The sequence below is a fragment of the Zingiber officinale genome, chromosome 5A (genome assembly GCF_018446385.1).
Source record: "Zingiber officinale cultivar Zhangliang chromosome 5A, Zo_v1.1, whole genome shotgun sequence".
Classification (NCBI taxonomy): Eukaryota; Viridiplantae; Streptophyta; class Magnoliopsida; order Zingiberales; family Zingiberaceae; genus Zingiber; species Zingiber officinale.
In genome coordinates this window covers 23,213,780-23,233,953 of record NC_055994.1, presented here as the reverse complement: position 1 = coordinate 23,233,953, position 20,174 = coordinate 23,213,780, and the positions used below count along the sequence as shown (strand labels likewise).

Sequence of the window (20,174 nt, the reverse complement as noted above, 5' to 3'; positions counted from 1 at the left end):
GTGTACAAATACCTTTTTGACTTTTGAAGTATCATTAAAAACAAAGTGGGGAAATACTGAAAGATAGCAAAACAAAGAAAAAGAAGAGCAAAGAAACTTCAATCAACTTCGTCCTATAGATCATATACCGTGAGGTCGGGCTGGATGGATATATGTGTTTCATCCAACAGAACATCCAAAATTGTCAAAAGAAGTGGCACAAGTTAGTCTCCATTTCCAAAAGCAAAGATAAGACGAGACGCGTATAGCTTGCTCCGATTGTCAACGTAGAGACTTTTGCTATCCATCATCACCCATCATCTCTGCTTCACTTATCCAATTTCTGCAGCACTAAATCAAAGTCCATGCAATTGACAGCATGCTCCACAATGCCCTCCATTATTCCCATGCACCTTAATTGGTCCAGGTTGCTGTCAAGTTTTTGGTCCTTGTCCATAAAAACATTAGGCGAGTTTTGGATCGTAACGCAACCAAACCATTTAGTATTTTTTGGGGTCCTTTATCCACTTATTTTGCTAGTGGAATATACATTCATATAGTTTTTTTTTTTTTTTTGTTTTTTCACTCGCAATTGGTGATGTGGACCAGTTGAGATGGGGTAGCAATGACGGGTGATGGGTTATGTTACAGTCGTAAAGAAGCACTGAACGTCGACCTGGCTGGCCGGGCTGAAGTGGTGGCTAGTAAGGGGCTGCGTCAGCGACGACGACGGTGAGTGGCCGTCGATGAGCCTGCGGTGGATCGGTGACTGATCGACTTTTGCCCTCCTAGTGCATCGTCATCAAGCTTTAGATGGATAGGGAGATGTTGCGTGCTCTGTGGAAGATCAGAATGCAGTTGATGAGTTCAATAATTGGTGCTTGAGGAAGCATTATGAGAGATTTAACTTGGTGCTGGACATTATGAGCATGGATAAAGAGTAAAGAATTAGGACTCTACGTTGTGGAAAGGGTTCATGGCCCTCACCAGTATCGATCAAAAGAAGTGTACGTGTAACTAGAGTCATGCCCACTCGAGCACTCCATGGGTGCTAGCATTTGACGGTCGGCTATAAGTTGAAATCTATCTATCCAAATAGTTTGGTTAGATATATAAATTCCCACTTTTTATAACTAAATATACAAATTTTAAAATAAAATTTAAAGAAAATAGAATAACTATTCTTTTAAACTGAACACACTATATCAATACAACTATAAAACTAAATTATCTTGAAGTTGGTCACCTAAAATGCAAAGCCCATGAGATGGATATTGGGGCAGCTCTTGAAGTTGGGGAAAGCTATGCATTGATAAAAACAGAGGTGCATGGAGTTTTACATATTTTCACTTGATGATTCCAAATTAAAGAGATAACACTGTTTATCTTATTTCTTCCTTAATGACCATTGATCTCAAAGCTATTAGCTATTATGTTTACTTACTTTTTGAAGCATTTATCTATTCATTATAATATGGGCACTTTCTTCTATCCTACTCTTTCTCCATTACTTTTTTGCAGACCTACTGATGTTAGATTTCTTGGTGGAGGAGGATGTATTTGGTCACTTCATGAGCTTGGCAATTATGCAAAAGTCTAAGTCCTGATAGCTTTAAAGTGGAGACTTCATGGCTTCCGAGGATGTGATTGAAGCTACTTTGTTGTCTTTATTCTAAGATTTGGACAAGACCCCTCCATAATGTATTAGTTGCTTCCATACCTCTCGTTACTAAGTCTGAAAGGGATAGTGGAATCAATATTCTCAGTTTTTGTTTATACAGGACAGGGGTGTCACCAATCATTATGGCAGTGAGCTATTTCTAACTATAAATTGTTGTTAATCTCCTTGAACCTTATGTATCTATGTTAATCAATGAACTTAATATCCACTCACATCACTTTTTATGAAAGAAAATAAGTTTTTGAGCTAGGATCCTTGTGTTAATTCACCATTTTTTTGTAGATATTTTCTCTACTTTATTTGTAGGCTTTTGGTTTCTTTTATAAATGCAATGGTATTTTATTGTAGATTGGATGAAAGTTGATCTGTCTTCTATACAAGGTTCAATGCATTGTTTGACGTTCCTGCAAGAGAATTCTTTTGAGGAATTAAGCTATTTTGTCATCTTGTTTTCCCATTTAATAAATAAGGAATTGACTTCAATAATCTATATATATTGTTGAAGTCAATCATACACGCATAAATATATATATATATATATATATAATTTAATCTTTTCCCATGAATAAGTAAGATTGTGAGTGCCATTAAGTTTGGGGCAGTGTCTACATCTTGATTGAACGTCAAGATGTAAAAGAATAAATGACAAAGGAGTGTAACTTATATGAAAGTCAAGATATGAAAATGGAGATTATAGTGGCAATTATATAAGCATATTTGTGATTTTTTTTTCCTTTTTTTTTTTAACTTGTATGAATTGTTTCAATGCTCTATATATTGTGATTGGTTATTAGTTCAAATTGGAAAGAATTTTATATTTTGCTATAGTGCTCTATTTATTAATTTGGAATTTTATTAATCTTGGGTCTTTATTGGATAATATATAATTTTGAATTTTATATTTTATTTGTGATAACTAATAATTTGATTCATAATAATATGCCTCGTATCTAGAATATAAAAACCTCTACATTAACAATTAGAAATCAGATTGATGTTTAAGTTAGTAAATTAAAAAAAAATAGAATTAATTTTAGTCATGGTATGACTCAATGAAGAGGACACAAATTAGGTTCTTACAAGAGGTTCTATCAGTCTATTCATGCTTACGTGTGTAAAAAGAATAATCAATATAATTATATTACGCAACAATAATCATCATTTTCTATAATTTATTCCATGGTATCACTTAGTAAAACTTCTAATCCAATAAAAAGGAGTAGATATGAAAATTGACTTATTAGGATTGATTCAGATGGTAGAATCTTACGATCCAAAAGTCTCAAATCGTTTTTAGATTGTTTGGAATCATATTTTATGATGGAGTAGTAGATCGTTCGAATTGTTTAGAATCGGTAAAATTGATACCATCTTACATTAATAAACGATTTTATATATTTTTTTATTAGGGGTTGCTTTGTTGGCTTTTCCTTTTTTTTTTTTTTTTTTTTTGCCTAGAGTCCCTAGATGTTAAAGTATTATATTTGTATAGTTTTTTATTTTGTGCTATGAAAATATAAATATTATTGAGTGTTATTATATTAAAATGATAGTTAAATTACTAGTTAATTTAAACATGTACATATAATAATGTCATATTTGTGATATCAAGTATAGATCTGTAAAATTCTTAATCCATTTATATGTAAATGATCTTTTTAATTTTTTTCTAAATCTTATCTAGGATCACAATCCTATGAACTATACTTAAAACCTTGAGAGTTAAGAGACAAAAGGATGAAAAATCTCCCCCAACTAACAAAGATACTAAGGCACAGTGAAGGAAATTTTTTTAAGTAACAAAGATACTAAGGCAGGGATGAGAGAGAAAGGACAGCGGACCTTGCAAGGGAACATAGGAGATGAAATTATTTTTCATTTTTTTTAGGTACACTGTCTTAGGATCTTAATTCACTTGCACATTCAAAAGTTAATTTTTAAAATATTCATTTCTATTAAGATTTGAATTAAGAAGTGAAATTGCTTAGATGTGAAGAAGTGAGAGACGAAAAGAAAAAAAGTTAAGTTAGAGGAGGAAAGAAAAAAGAGAGATATAAACACAAAAAAAAATGTTGGTGAGTTGTGAAATAGAAAGTGATTTAAAATGTAATTCTGATACTATTTATACAATATGAATATTAGTAAAATACAAAGGGCTTGACTCTCTTTTTATTGGCTAAATAATAGTGTTACAGACTATATTTGATAGGAAATTTTTTAAAGAATATAGTAAAGTAAAATCAAATAAAAACTAAAGCGACTTTCGTTTTTGGACCAATTTATATCAGTAGGTCGATTATTTTTTATCCATCTCTTTAGTCTTTGTTAGCTTCATATGTGTCCCTTTGGTATCTTTAGTCTTTGTTAGCTTCATATGTGTCCCTTTGGTATTAGTGCGGTGATTGAAATATAGAGTGTTACTATATTAGATTATAAGGTTAAAATTTGATGTATCTGAACATATCTTTTCTCATGCCCTGGTCATTACACTAATAGTTAGTAGTCACCTATGATTTACCTCCTCCGTTGACCTAGAGACAAATTGATGGAGACGCTGAGACGAACAAATTCACCTTTTGCCACATTTATTAGCTGCATATGTGCTTCATTTGTTTAGACAAAGAAATATCAGGCAAAAAACATATATACTATTGGTGCAATATCCCCTGGGTCAAGGTTGACCAGGTTGACTAGGCTTGAGTTGGTTCAAGTCTGAGTCTTGAAGCTTGGGTTTCGATATTTGACAATACATGGAGATTGCAAATGCAATCGTCCGTTTGGGGAGATTGTTAATACAATTTCGCTCTGGTCAAGGTTGACCAGTTAGATGTGAAGAAGAGTCAAGTAGGTCAAATGATTGACTGGATACTTGATTAGAAAATTTCTAATATGCAGTTAGGAAAGTGAAAGTCCTGGTGAGTGAAGCCAGACGGATGAAAATCCTGATGAGTGAAGCGGGGCAATGGAAAAATCCTGGTGAGTGAAGCCGGACAGTGGAAAAATCCTGGTGAGTGAAGTCAGGTGAAAATCCTAGTGAGTGAAGCTAGGTGAAAGTCCTGATGAGTGAAGTCAGGCAAATGGAAAGTTCTGGTGAGTGAAGCTAGGCAGTTGGAAAATCCTAGTGAGTGAAGCTAGGTGAAAGTTCTGGTGAGTGAAGCCGGACAGTGGGAAAATCCTAGTGAGTGAAGCATGGTGAAACCCCTAGTAAATGAAGCTAGGTGAAAGTCCTGGTGAGCGAAGCCATGCACGTGGAAATTCAGGTGGGTCAAGGTTAACCAGACACCTGGTGTTGAAAGTCCAAGTAGATCAAAGGATTGACCGGATACTTGACACAAGGAAATCCAGATGAGTCAAGGGTGACCGGACATCTGTTGGAAAGTCCAAGTGGGTCATGGAGGACCAGACACATGGCACGAGACGGTAAGTCCAAGTTGGTCAAGGGTGACCGGACATTTGGCACAAGGAAAAAAGTCCAAGTAGGGCAAAGAGATTGACCAGACACTTGGTGAAGAAGCCCTAGTAGGTCAAGGGTGATCGGATACTAGGCATGATATCCCAATAGGTCATGGTTGACCGAATGTTGGGTTTGGGAACCTTGGACTTGATTTAGGCAAGCCAAAGGTGGGTCAATCGATCAACCGATCGATTGAACCGTAGTCCAATTGATCAGTTGATCGATTGGATGTGTGTCGTGAAGAAGGTTTGGCCCAATCGATCGACTGATCGATTGGGAGCAATTGTCGTGAGCACAGAACCTTTCCCAATCGATTAGCCAATCGATTGGGCATCTCCAATCGATCGACCGATCGATTAGAGACAGGATTTCTCGCGCGTGCAGACGCGAGAAAGGCTGGATTGATTGGTCGATTAATTCAGTCATTTCCAGATAGCACAGAGGCGCTCTGAATCGATCGACCGATCGATTCAAAGCCTCTCCAACCGATTGAGAGTAATTCAATCGATTGGGATCCGACCGTTGTGCAGGTTATAGTCATTGGTCAGCGTTCTCCTCAGGCATTCCTCTCCAACGACTACAGTGTGATCTCAGCGAGCTTCTCCACACTTTCACTACCAATTCTTGAAGATTCTTGGAAACAAGTGTAGTTACACTTCCATGGTTCAAGAGGCAACAACAAGTAATAAGTAAACAAGAAGAAAGAGTTTTCATTTGTATCTTTTGTATTTTCTTCTTGTGGGTGTTTTATATTGTTGTGTGAGTTTGTACGAGGCTTCTCCACCTCCGACTACGATCGAGAAAGAGTGTTTTGATTAGTGGAGTGTGTGTCGCATGTGAATCCTTGGATTAGTCATCACTTCTTGAGATGGTAGCAAGTAAATCTCTTGTGTTAGTATTGTAAGTTTGTTTCTTGTTCGTTCCGCTACACATCATCACTAAGAAGCAAGTAACGAAAAAAGATGTCCCCTCGGATGGGTCTAGTAGCTAGCGCATGAGGTGTTGTTACCATGAGGTCTGGGGTTCGAATCTCGGCAAAGCCGATGTAAATGTCTCCTTTATGTGCTAGTCACTATTCCAAAGGTTAGTAGTCGTCCGTAGTTTACCTCCTCCGTGTTAGCTCTGGGACGGATTGGCGGGGGCGAACGTATTCACCTTTTACCCCAAGTAACGAAAAAAGATTAATCAATATAGAAAGTATGAACATTGTAAAAAAAAAAATGATGTATTTTTTAGTTAAAGATTGTTACATATTATACCTAATAAGAAATATAGATAGAATTTTGATTCAATATATTAAAGATTTCATTATTCAATCCGAATCAATTTATGATCTTTTAAATTTTAAATCCTGAATACAAAACATACACATAAAATATTTATAAGGTTATTCAGATATGGAGTCCATTACCTAATATTTGAATGCACCTAAATCATAAAAAAACATTTAAAAATTTGCTTGAGACGATTTTCAACAGGTTAGCTTCACTGCAAGGACCACGATGGGTCTCTTTCGTGGTTGAGTTATATCGCATTGTAAATGCGGCTGGGTAGATAAAATACCGAGTCTCTCTCGCGGATTGAGACCCTTTATCTTAAATCCGTTTATTTGTTTCTTAATGTGTTATCGGACCTAACACACTTGATTTGTGACTTGCTCATAATTATTGTATTTTGGTGGTAAATAATGAAGCCGTCATCTTAATTGCATCTTTAGACGGCTCATACATTCTGAAAAAGGATAAATCACGAGGACTTTGTCGAGCAGCTTTCCTAAATGGGGTAAGTATTCAAATCTGGTCTGCGGATTCCTGACTCAATCAATTATCTCCCTCTCCCTCCGCCTCTCTGCTTCCTTGGTATTTAAATATCGAGGCACAGCACTGCACTGCACATCCATCCCTTCCTTCCCTTCCTTCGAGTTGCCACGGTCATGACATGGCCACCACCGCCACCCTTATCCAACCTCCGGCCCTCAGCCCCAAACTGGCCCTGTTCCTCCTCTTTGTGCTGATCGCCGGCGGCGTGTCCTCAGCCAGGCCCAGCCCCGCCTCTCCCCTCCCGGCCGGAGAAGCTGATCTTCGGGCGCCGCCGCACGTGGCTGTGAGCGAGGCCGGAGCGGAGGCCGTCTTCCACGTGTTCGTCAAGAGGCGCGTCCCGCCGTCGGGCCCCAGCAACAGAGGACACCGCGCCCCTGGCCGCCACCTTCTCCGCCTGTAGCCAAATCCTGAGCCAATAAGTAAAGCCTCACTTCTTGTTCTTGTTCCATTTCATCAATTTTTTGGCGACGAGATTTGTGGTACCATCGATGTATAGATTAAACTCCGAACGAGCAATATATATACATGCTTCAGCTTGCATTGATTGGGAAACGCCATTGCTCTGTTCTGCAAGACCTGCAGATGATCTCACACAAAATTACAGCAATAATATATATAATCTAGTCCCCTATATATATTGAATTCAGCTCTAAATTATCTACAGCATTGGCTGTGAAAATGGTGGGGAAAACGAAATTCTCGAACCCCTGTTTGAGATTCCTAAACATGGGAAATGCAAGTCATATCGGCACTTTCTTGTTCCACCATTGCACTCGCGATTGAAGAAAATAGCAAGGTGACAAAGAAAGCGGCGCATGACAAAACCGCTGTCTTCTTCTTTTGCTTTAATGGTTCCGTTGGCTCCACGGGTTGAGAGCTGAGTGAGCAAGTTCCACAAACAAGTTCAACCAAAATGTTGACAATTATAAGGCCTCTCAATTATTTCTTTCTTCCTTCCTTCTTTCTTTGTTGTCCCCCCCCAAAAAAGGCCTCTTGATGATTAACTAAAGCATGAAACTCAGCACAACATTTTTCGTGAGGCAAACTTTTCTGGGAGCGTATGAGTCTGGCTTTCTTTTGCGGAGAGTACAGACAGGATTAATCATGCGCAATTCAGGACAAAATATTTAACTAGTGACGAGGATGGAATGGCACAGCTGTGAGTTCGTAGCTTTTCCAATCTACATAATCTGTCAGGTATTATGCCCTATCACTTGTTTAGTTGATCAGGCCAGTGAATAGAGACTCTGCTATGCATCCAAAGTTCACCTCTAGATTAGTCAAAATAAAAATCTGGATACCTAGATTATTAAAAAATAAATAAATTGCGGGCATATTTGAATGTGAGATGAGGCATGAGTATTTATAAAAAAGGTTAATTTTTTTTAATGAATTTGGAGTATTTTGATAATTTTACTTATGAATTTAACTTTCTTTTCGCTATTTTTTTGATCATTTTGAACTGCACCATTTCAAACCAATATCGGGGTACTCATGAATCTGGCTAGGACCTTAGTGAGAAACGAGTAGGAGTAGACATCTTTCTACCAATAGATTCAGAACGGTCGTGCATATCAATCATCAATTTTAAAAATATATATATATATATATATATGTTGATGATTAGTACTTACATAACAGTATCTAATTGGATTCAAATATTATCCATGTGGATAGGATCAAACTTATAAGGACAAGGGCATACAGCCTCATTAGATGCACCTACACGCCTGTCAGAGAACCAAGAGCGGCACTTTGGTCAAGAACTTGAGAAACAACACTCAATGCCCCCATATGGGAGTAGGTGAATTGATATTCGGATAACAGAATTATTTCATTGGACAAGAATATTCCTGCAGAATTTATTTCCATCAGAACTAAATATCCTCCCACTTAAGATGTGGCTTGGTACCATAATGTATCTTTCTCCATCTTATTATGAGAGCGGCGATGAAGAATATTTAGGATGAGCGAAATTACTTTTTGCCTAGTTGAGAAACAACAATCGATCCAGATTTGCCCGGAGTAAATAAATAACTAATGTTTTGTTTGTTACTACTGTTCAAACCCGAGGCGACTTAGAATAAACGCTGTGGCATCGTCTCTGAAATAGGGGAAACAGACCTGAAGTTAGATCCAACCTTGACGCTGCTCTGGGCCTTGGTACTCTTATCACTGTCAACAAACACAGCAAAATTGTTGAAGTCAACCTGAGACTTATTGCTTTAGACGATTACCAAAAATAAAAGGGTCAACAAGATAAACAAGATAATTATCTTACCAAATTTTGACATATCCAATTAATGCACTCATCCGTCCTCACATCCATCAGCACTGACATAATAAACCATAGCAAAGTTTGCAGCCTCTACTTTTAGAGCAACTAAATGGATGTGCCACAGCAGTTTTTGGTCAGAGTAAGTGGTGGGCGATGTCAACATCCAATATTTGGAAATTATCAAAAGTTTACAAGAGCTGCATTACAACAGGCCGTGGGTACTCATTTCTTGTATCTCGGAGCAGTATAAAGAAAATTACACATCATCTACCCTCAATATTACATCGACATTGTTCTCATAAAGCCGTATTCATCCTCGCTATTCCAGTCGGCATTTTTTTAAAGTGATCCAGAATATTCATAACCATTTTTTTTAAAAAAAAAATAGATGGGCGTGTTCCAGCTTGCTAACCAATCACTCATTTCCACGGCTGGATGTGAAAACTGGTATCGACGAGCCACGAGTAGAAGGGTATAATGGCATGGGAATGAAGTTGCTAGGCTTCACTCCAAACTGGTTTCCATCACCTTGAACTTTCCTAATCTTTCTTTTGTTGATTCGAGAGCGTCTAAATACCTCTTGAATTTGACGGTCATGTTCCTTGAGCATCTGATCAACATTCCCAGATGGACGCAGCAGTGGCCCAGAGTAATGAATCTTGTTTCCATTTGGCCCATAACCCTGCTGCTGCAGATGATTGTTTTTCAAAATATTACAAGTTAGTGCTCATAGAAAACAAAGGAGTTCGAAGTGAAAATTTCATGAACCAACATGTATATTTTACAGCATATAGCAAAGACTACAGTCAATCTTGATATAAGCAAGTTCAGTTGTGAACATTGCTATTTATAGTCATACACTGTTGAACAGGTAGTTCCAGCTAAGATGGGCTTTTAGCTTTCACCTGAAATTGGTCATTTCCCTAACCACTAGAATTTTGGAATAAATGGTTATCTAATCAATTTTATCATAGTGTTCAAATTTTAATTGTGACACTAAATGTTGGGCTATGACTCGAGCGAGCAGAAGATATAACCGACCCCATCTAGTGAGATAAGACTTGGTTGTTGTTGTTTGTTGTTCAAATCTTAATTGTGACAACATTATCTTATTGATAATTTGGACCAATCACATCCACTCGCATATGAAGAGTTAGTGTTAAGAACAAAAATATATAAATTGATCTAATAATATAAGATATGACATTTCAGTTGCGTATGTCTAGTTAAATAAAGGCAACCAACTTTTTTTTTCTTGTGACATTCTCTGTTCACCAGCCTTAGATCATATAGCAGCCTCATAGTCGCATGCGGCCTATGTAGGCTACCTATGGAGTCTTGTGGGGAAACTAAAATGATTTTGAACTAATCTCATTTACTTAAAATCCTAAACTATTCAATTCGGTAGCTTATAACTCAAAAATGTAACATAAGCATTTGTTTTGCAAGTAATAAACACTATTGTACAATTGATATTTTTTTATGTGAAGTATGAATTGGACCTTGCATAGAACTAAATAGAGGATAAGGTTGAGATAGCTAATCCCATGTAGTTGAGACTAACACGTCTTGGAGATGATGATAATGTACAAAATGGACATGTTGATTTATATACTTTATCGTATAGATCTTAGTTATTTTTGTTAATATAATTTATTTTTTTAATATTTTTTTAGTACTGACCTCATATGTTCCTGGATTACTATATATGTGATATGCAGTGAGTTGATGCAGCATATTGTCTAGATACACTTTCTGAAACCTTGCTCTTCATAATAAAAGGTTTAATATCATTTTATCCTTGATTAAGGATGCCTCTAACTCTCAAGTATCTAGAATGGAGAATATCCGGCAAAAATGGTGTTTCCCTGTATTGAGGAGTGTAGAACTGTGATAGTTAAAATAAACAATAATAGATCATTATGGTAGAAACAACTAACAGTCAGAATAAACCAATGGTTATCTGAAACATATATGATAAATGACCAAGGAACTTGGATATCTAGCTATTTTGATATTGCAAAAGAAAGAACATGGATATCTGGCAGTTTAAAGCACCAAGCATCAGATATTTAATAGCTAGCTTTCATTAATTCTATAATTACAAACACAATGAACTCAGAATAAGGAATTTCCTTTTAAACACTGTAACATTCTATCAATTCACAAGGCAACTATCAACTTGCAAAGCAATTATACTAAGTCAATGAACTGTGTTGTTAAAAAGAAATATGAATAGAAATAGATGAAATAGTTAGAACTTAGAAAAGCCCACTGGATACTTACAGTTTGTTGATCTATCTTGCTGCTGCTCTCATCAACTCTCTGATGACAAATCTGATCACACTTTCTAGAATTTGAAAATTCATTTCCAGATTCAGACAATCTACCTGCCGGAGGACCTCCTAAATGGGTGATCAGATCATCATCGCCATCATCTGATAAAACTTTCCTCCTCGCAGTTGCTGGTTGTGGTAACCCTGATAAATCTGCAACAGCAAAAATCTTAGGCAGATCTTCCTCGTTTTTCCAAGCTTTTGGCAATTGATTACGATGAACCAGTGGTCCTGAATGGAAGGACCTATTAGAGAATTGGTTCTGAGGTTCTTCAGCTACTTCCAGCACTGGAGCTACATGAGGTGGTTCGATTGGAAACCCAGAAGCTATTTCCTCCTTACACGGATTGAACTTCTCACTTCGGCTTCTGGTTTGGGCCTGGCTTTGTCTCTTCTGGTGTCAGAAAAAATAAATGAGAATTCCATTTAACTGAAACTTGTATAAGAAGTCTATCGGCATACTAAAATTTAGACATTAACATGTACAAATGTATTAAGCGTACTCTATTCCTGTTGCCTTATCTACGAAAAGATTTCAACAATGCTACCATATGACTTCAGTTATGGATCTTGAGTGATGGACACTCTCCATGAGACTTAGACGACAACATTTTTCACATCAAGTATGAGCCTCGTTTGCACATTTCTCAATGTTCTTTTTCTGATCAGATTAATCAAATGATTAAATAACTCATAAGAATGCCTTCCAATCCAAGCACATGAGGGTGAAGGATTTATTCCAAATCTGGATGCCTTAATTTTGGATCAGTTTCTTCCAGAAATGTGGGCACTAAAGCCAACGTCACTCAACAGATCAAGATGATAGAATGATTAACAAAAGCAAGAAAGGGAGTACTGGTGCAGCCTCAATAACTTACCAACTAAAGCTAAAATTAACATATTTTGGTAGTTCAGCTTGTGTGATATGTAATGTCACATACTTGGGCACCAAAATTAGGACTTTAATAGAATGCCTTCCAATCCAAGCACATGAGGGTGAAGGATTTATTCCAAATCTGGATGCCTTAATTTTGGATCAGTTTCTTCCAGAAATGTGGGCACTTAAGCCAACATCACTCAACAGATCAAGATGATAGAATGATTAACAAAAGCAAGAAAGGGAGTACTGGTGCAGCTTCAATAACTTACCAATAAAGCTAAAACTAACATATTTTGGTAGTTCAGCTTGTGTGATATGTAATGCCACATACTTGGGCACCAAAATTAGGACTTTAATATGTAGGAAGGACATGGCATGTGATCCCTCGGTGGAAAAATTAGTAGTCATACTCTAGTCAAGAACAGAAATTGTTTGAATCTTATGTAATGCAGAGTTGTGGCCAACCACCAAGAGATATGACTCTTTGAGGACCAAATTTAAGAATGTAGCTGGATGGGAGATTGTAGGTTACTTTACATTGGTCTATATTTGGTAAATCACAAAGTAGGTAACTAATTCTTTATGATTTCAAAATAACCATTTGATGAGTAGAAGCAAGCTTTGAAATCTCTTTCCCAGCCAAGGTTTTAGTCCCTGCCTGGAATGAGACAAGCCGACTATGTAGGGTGTTGGTGCCAAGTGTCAGCACGGGTGACAGTGTTGAGCATTAATCAAAGGAAAACAAGGTAAAGGAGGGGAGAAAAAGGTGGTGAAGGTGAGAATGAAGCAAAGGAGGAGAACAAGGATCGTGTACCTCGTCGAAGCTTCACAACATTGGGACTATATCAGGAAGGCTCGAGAAGCCTCAAGGAAGCATCTTCATTGCCAGGATTATCTTGATGAAGCCTTGCCACATTGTGGCCATCTCAGGAAGCCTCAATGAAGCCATGTTGTGTGGGGATCATCTTGGTAAGACTCACGAAGCCTCATGAAAGCTTCACCACTCTTTGCCGTCATCACAAACCCTGGTGGAAGCCTTGCCATCATCGATGGGTGGAGTCATCACGGTGGTTATTCCATATTTCGGTCCCCCAAATGACAAAAAGTGTTTCTTGTGTTGATCGGCACAAAAAGAGTCTTCAAACCTCTGTTAAAAGTATGGGTTCTGGAGACAAGGGCCTTCATTAAGTCTATCAGATGATTATTTGTATCTCTACATGCAGTTTCAAAATCTGGTAATTTAACATCAAGTGAAGCCAAGTAGTTACCAGCACTAAGAAACGTATATTTTTTATACGGTCCCATGAAAAGCACACAGGAACCTGCACTAAACACATGCTACAATTTTACTCCATATATGATGTATGACATCTACAATACTTGGACGATTTATGGGAGCATATTCATGAAACAGACCTCACTCATAGGCAGCACAAAGAATACAACAACCAGGCCTTACCCCACTAGGTGGGGTTGGCTAAGGCAGCACAAACAATCTCATAGGAAAATAAGAATGAACATGTCTACATCTTGAAAATAGATGAAAGAACCTATGGAAAAGAATGACAACAATAACCAAAACTCAAAAACCTGGAGGTTTTTATGCATAATACCTATTTCAAGAAAGATTTGATCCCCGCAAAAGAGCAGACAAATTAGTGAGTTAAATTTAGGCAACTCAATTCCATTGAAGTACAAACAATTTAATGAGAAATTGCTAGTCAATACCTACATGAAATGGAAAAAAAAAAAAGAAAAGGGAAAGGAAAGACAATGGAATAGAGAAACTAAAACCAAATTCCAAATCCATTAACTTGCATCTGGAGTACAAACAATTTAATGAAAAATTGCTAGTCAATACCTACATGAAATGGGGAAAAAAAAAACAGAAAAGGAAAAGGAAAGACAATGGAATAGAGAAACTAAAACCAAATTCTAAATCCATGAGCTTGCATCTGGAAGGAAGGAAAGAGGCATCAGGTAAAAGAACACTGGCTATGAACAATAACACTAACATAAAGAGTAGGAAAAAGAACCTGCAGTGATGTTGTTAATTCAGCATTGGCATCAGGTACAGGAATAGCTTTAGATTCCCTTTGTCCTCTCTTTTCATGGTCAAGCCTATGTACATTGCCGCCAGTAGCATATTGCCTGCAAATAGCAGCCATGAGCTGTGAAAGACAAAAGGAATATCTATTATTTGGACTCCCTATATCCAATATAGGTAGGAATCCGTCCTCAGTTTATACAAATATTTTGCATAGTATCAACGATGATGCTGATGCTTGACTCAAAGCGTCAATGTTGGAACGTTGAGTGACTGATACAGGTACATCAGGTATATACTAATGGTCCAGGTAACATTGGGGAAAAAATGTTCCAAAGCTTAGCATACTAAAAGAAATGACAACGTTTAACCACAAAACTTTACTACTTATTTAGAAATAGCAAAGAGTTTTGTGATTGAATAGAATAGTAGGTCATGCAGAACCTGAGAACTGCCTAGTAACAAACTAAACATACTGGACTCAAATGGTGTCAAAGCTTCAGTGTTTGATTGGATTGACATGGTTCCAGTACCATGCCGGTAACCTGTGTACTAACGTATTGTCTGTGGCAAATTGGGAGTGAAAAGAGAAAGGAAATAAAAAATAAAAAAGAAGAGGAGATGTTGTATACCTAAGAGTGGGGTCTAAAATAATATTTGATACTCAACTTTTTGCCCTATATATAATGGTATAATTTTAATACTGCTATACAACAAAAACAATCAAGCTTTATCCCACAAGTTTCAATACTGTCATGCAAACAAAAAATTATAAACATTACTTGAATTCAACTTATCACATCGCAGAAGCCTATGAGTGTTGATTGTCAATGTGACACTACTCATCAACAAGGTTTAAAATTTCAAGTTGTGGTAGTTTGGTTTCTGATTGGAACATGATTTTGGTACCAAATCGTGATGTGTCAATACAATTTTAATAGTTATTTAATTGAATTATTAATAATAACATAACTAATTACTCTTAATATAAATTGTAATTTTTAATTGACTTGTCATTGCATTTAATTGTTTGCTTGATAATTAATTAGATTGCTAACACATGTTTGATCGTCTATTTATATTTGTTAATTAATTTGATCGCCTCAGTGTTCAGATTTAGAAGTACTTGTAAACATTTAAGTTTTAAATTTTAGCTTTAGTCACTAGTATATTATATACTTTTTGTTTTATAATAATTTACACTTATAATCTATTCAAGTTTTGTATGTACATTGCTGGAATGAGTAATGAGAACATGAGTCATTCTCTAGTACTCTATAAAATGAGACATGTTTGCTTTCGAATTCTATAACATTAGAACGATGTTAGATTTGAAGACACAAGAGACTATGCTATCATTGTTGATGTAATTTCATTTAAAATGAGCATATATTTTATTGAATTTATGTAATTATGTTTGAAAATTATTTATTTGATAAGAATTTTGAACATTAAATATCCTTTATCTTATATATATATATATATTTGTTCGATAAAACCTAAATAAATCTCTTGGATGTAGTGAAATAATTCAAAATTTTATAGTTTAGTTTTAGTTTGGTTTTGTCTCTTCAGTGTAACTAATAGAGAGATCAAAGATTTTTCAATTTTAGAATGTAAAAGGTCATATTTTAGGTTTAGATTAGATTTTAAATTTCATAATAAATCGATTTAATCTTATAAGTATAAAATTTCTAATAAAAATATTAAACTTGACTTAGACTCAAATCAATTAAGTTTAAAAATTTCAGATTCATATTTTTTTTTCAATAAAATCACATTCAAATTTTAAAAATTCATTTTTTTAAAAAACAATTTAATCTTATTAACACACCTATTGCAATCATAATGTATCTTAAATGATATTTTAATGAAATAAATTTAAAATAGTAAAAGAAAAATAAATAAATTATTTTAAAATTTAATCATATAAATTTTTATTTAATGAATATGTTGTGTTGTAGCCTAGTTGTTTCTGGACGCTCAAACCAAAGTTGAGAGAAAACGAGGAGGAGGAGGAGGAGGAAAGGAAGCTTAACACCATTTAATTACACTTATAAGCATAATCTCTCTTGGTCTCTTCCAACATCACAAAAATTAAAACACACACCAAAAAACCTTCACTTATGTTAAATACCAAATTTTATCTCATTAATTTTTATATTATAAATTAATTTTTAAAAATCTCTTAGCTAACTAATTGAGCTAAACCAACCTAATATTTTGTGTTTTTTTAGTTGGCACCAGGTATCCAACTTACGTCGACTAATCCTAAGGGTGCTCAGCTCGCCCCACGAAAGTTTCCTGCCGGCCACCAAAGTAAATCGGTAAGTACTCGACCCATCAATCTAGCGTTCTTAGGTCAACTGTTCATTAAGGAAAATTCATCCGTTAATTTACCGAACTTGAGACTCAATCCTTAGATGCCTGGAAAACTGAAAAGGCGTCCTACCACTACATCATTACCCCAGGGGATACTATTAATAGTTTGTGTTTTGGAATCTAGTGTAGGTTGGTTTAAGGATTGATTGAGCTTATCAAATAGAGATAGTGATTAGAATTAAGTGGGTTCAAATCAGCCTCAATTTGATTTATTTTACCCTTTCTAAAACTAAAATAATTTTATATATATAATAGTTAACTTCAATCTATTTAATTAGGCTAGTTATATTTTTTATAAGATTTGGAATTTCCGATTTTCTCTCCTTGATCCTTAACTTGACCCTTGCCTTATTGCTTGTCCAAAACAATTGTTGCCACACACTATAGTAGCCCATCCTACCCTTCACTCCTGCACTCCTCTCCCTTCTCTCTTCGGTAGCTTCTTTCCTCTCCCTTGATCTCTCTTCTCACCCTCTCGGCTTCCATCGCTCCTATGTTGGCGTTGATGTCGAGCATTTCACATGCCCAATCAACAAGTGGAATAGTAAACTCTATTCACGTCAACCGGCTTGGTATCAAGCAATACAAGAAAGATTAGCTTATTAGTATCAAATTTAAGTAATTTATCAAAATGATACATGTTGACGACATGGTATGAAATTTCAAATCATGATTAGACAAGTTGCTTATATAGTCCTACAAATAAATTCAATCAAACTTCATCAGCATATGTTACACATCAACCATTCACGATATGATATAGCATGTACATATTATAGAGCTCTAGGGCATAATACTTTTATCTTAGTCGTACAGAAAAAGCCAGGATAGGAAATCATTCACACTATCCAAGTTCAGCATGGTTGGCTAAGAATAATAAGATACTTGGTGCCAAAACAAAACACATTTGGGACAGTGATGCTAAGAATTAGAATTAGTTAAGAATATAATTCAACAACAACAACCAAGCCTTTTCCCACTAGGTGGGGTCGGCTGTATGAATCCTTTTACGCCATTGAGCTCTATCTCCTTACTATATCATCTATATTTAAATAAATTTTATCTTGTTTTATTGTTACTAACCAAGTCTTTTTTTTGTCTTCCTCTTCCTCGTTTGATATGTATGTTTATCATAGTTTCACATCGCCTAACTGGAGCATTTATTGGTCGTCTAAGTACATGTTCATACCATCTTAAACAGGTCTCTCAGAGTTTTTCCTCAATAGATGCAACTCCGACTTTCTCTCTAATACTCTCATTTCTTATTTTGTCCATCCTCGTATGTCCACACATCCACCTTAACATCCTCATATCTGCAACTCTCATCTTCTGCTCATGTGCTCGAGTCATAACCAACATTCAACTCCATATAACATAGCAAATCTAACTGCGATTTTATAGAACTTACCTTTAAATTTAAGAGGTACTTTACGGTCACATAAAACACTTGACGCTCCCCTCCATTTCAACCATCCTGCTTGTATTCTATATAAGACATCTCTCTCAATCCCTACATCGTTTTACAAAAATGAACCTAAATATTTAAATCTCTCAGTTCTGGGCAACTCGTCCTCTCTTATCTTAACAATTGTCTCATGATTTCTAATATTACTAAACTTAAATTCCATATATTCTGTCTTTAATCTACTACGCTTAAAACCTTTCCCTTCTACTGTTTCCCGCCAAGATTCTAGTTTAGCATTTACTTCTTCACGTGTTTCATCTGCCAAAATAATATCATCTGCAAACAACATGCACCACGGTACTGTCTTAAATGTGCACAGTCAGTTCGTCCATAATTAGTATAAAAAGATAGGGGCTTAGAGCTAATCCTTGATGTAACCCTATCTTTATTGGAAATGCTTCAGTTACTCTGCCTGAAGTCTTTAGTCGTTACATCCTCGTGCATATCCTTAATTAGTTCAATATATGTTACGCTAACACCTCTCTTTTCTAGAATTCTCCATATAATTTCTCTTTGGACTCTATCATAAGCTTTTTCTAAGTCAATGAATACCATGTATAGATCTTGTTTTTGCTCCCGATATTTTTCAATTAATTGTCTAAGAAGATATATAGCTTCTATTGTCGACCTTTCGGGACAGAAGCTTAAAAATAAGGTGGTAAGAGAGAATGCAAGACCCAATGCAGTTTGTACAATATCAAACCATATAATCAAATGTGCACAAGGTAGCATTATCTACATACACTTACAAGTAAAACCTCTTAAGAAATACACATATATCTGGAGCATATTATTTTATACCATGGACCAAACAATCATCCCAAAGCCCTAGCATACCGTGACTCCATATAAGTATCAGCAGCGTTGTTGTGTATTGTATCATATGAAAATCGTATGCCCCATAAATAAGCTTCTAACTACTATATTACCCAATCTAAAACCAGTACACATATATAAAGAACTGAATTAATGTCCAAAGTTTAGGATCTGAGACAAGCTCTAGGTTAAGGTACGGACAAGGGGAAAAGGACATACAAGGAGTTAAGTTGAAATCATTGGTTCGATAGCGATGGTGAGACAAGAAGAGGGAAATAAGATAGAAAGAAATATGGAAGAAATCAGGCATTGTCAGGGTCGATGGAATGGAGGTTGCGTTGTCACATTAAACTCATGATTGTAAGTGAATCGAAGAAGAAACCCACCATTTTTTTTAGGTAGAAGAGAGCAACTTAGCCACTATATGAGATTTTGACATAATATGCAATAAGTAGATTTCCATGTGGGACTAAACCTATACTCATATAACTAATAACTACAAAAATGACAGGGAAAAATCCAAACAGTGACAATTCAATTGGAATTTGAATTTGTGTAATGAATCAAAAAAAGTCAATGCAACAAGCATGAAAATAGGTTTTGTATGTTGGAAATATCAAAAATGAGCCATCCAAACTGATTTTGTTTGCTGCACAATTTCAAATAGCTAAGATATTTAAGCATCTTTTTTTCATCCTAGCGGCGAGCGGCCTAGAAACCCAACATCCCTTAGTTGTAAGTCCCATTTGAAGGAAAAATCCCAGCAAATACGCCATATCTGGGAATCAAACTGTAGATACCTGAGAGATCAAGCGCCCTTACCATTGCATCATAGCCCTAGGGCCACTATTGATTAATAAGCCTATACTGATGCAGGAGGATCTGGAGATTTTATTACTATTTTTTGATAATTTTCATGTTTTGGATTTTTTTTTTGGTATTTAGAGTATTTTTGGTAATTTCTATCATTTGTATTTTTGAATTTTAAGTCTGTTTAGGAATTTTAGGATTGCGAGTCTTTTTCCTTTTTTTTAGA

At 35.9% G+C, this 20,174-nt stretch overlaps 1 protein-coding gene across 2 annotated transcripts in view; it reads right to left on the bottom strand.

The window, feature by feature from the left end:
- Nucleotides 1-9,356: 9,356 nt before the first annotated feature.
- LOC121980318 (probable serine/threonine-protein kinase At1g54610) overlaps nucleotides 9,357-20,174 on the bottom strand; it is a 29,548-nt gene continuing 18,730 nt past the window's right edge. The window contains exons 6-8 of one of the 2 annotated variants that reach the window (XM_042532309.1): nucleotides 14,465-14,579; nucleotides 11,499-11,942; nucleotides 9,357-9,897 (exon numbers count right to left, since the gene is read on the bottom strand). In XM_042532309.1, coding sequence (XP_042388243.1) covers nucleotides 9,628-9,897; nucleotides 11,499-11,942; nucleotides 14,465-14,579 — 829 coding nt within the window. In that variant the 3' untranslated portion in view covers nucleotides 9,357-9,627. Of the gene's footprint in view, nucleotides 9,901-11,498; nucleotides 11,943-14,464; nucleotides 14,580-20,174 lie in introns of both variants that reach the window. The other variant, XM_042532308.1, reaches the window with a different exon arrangement.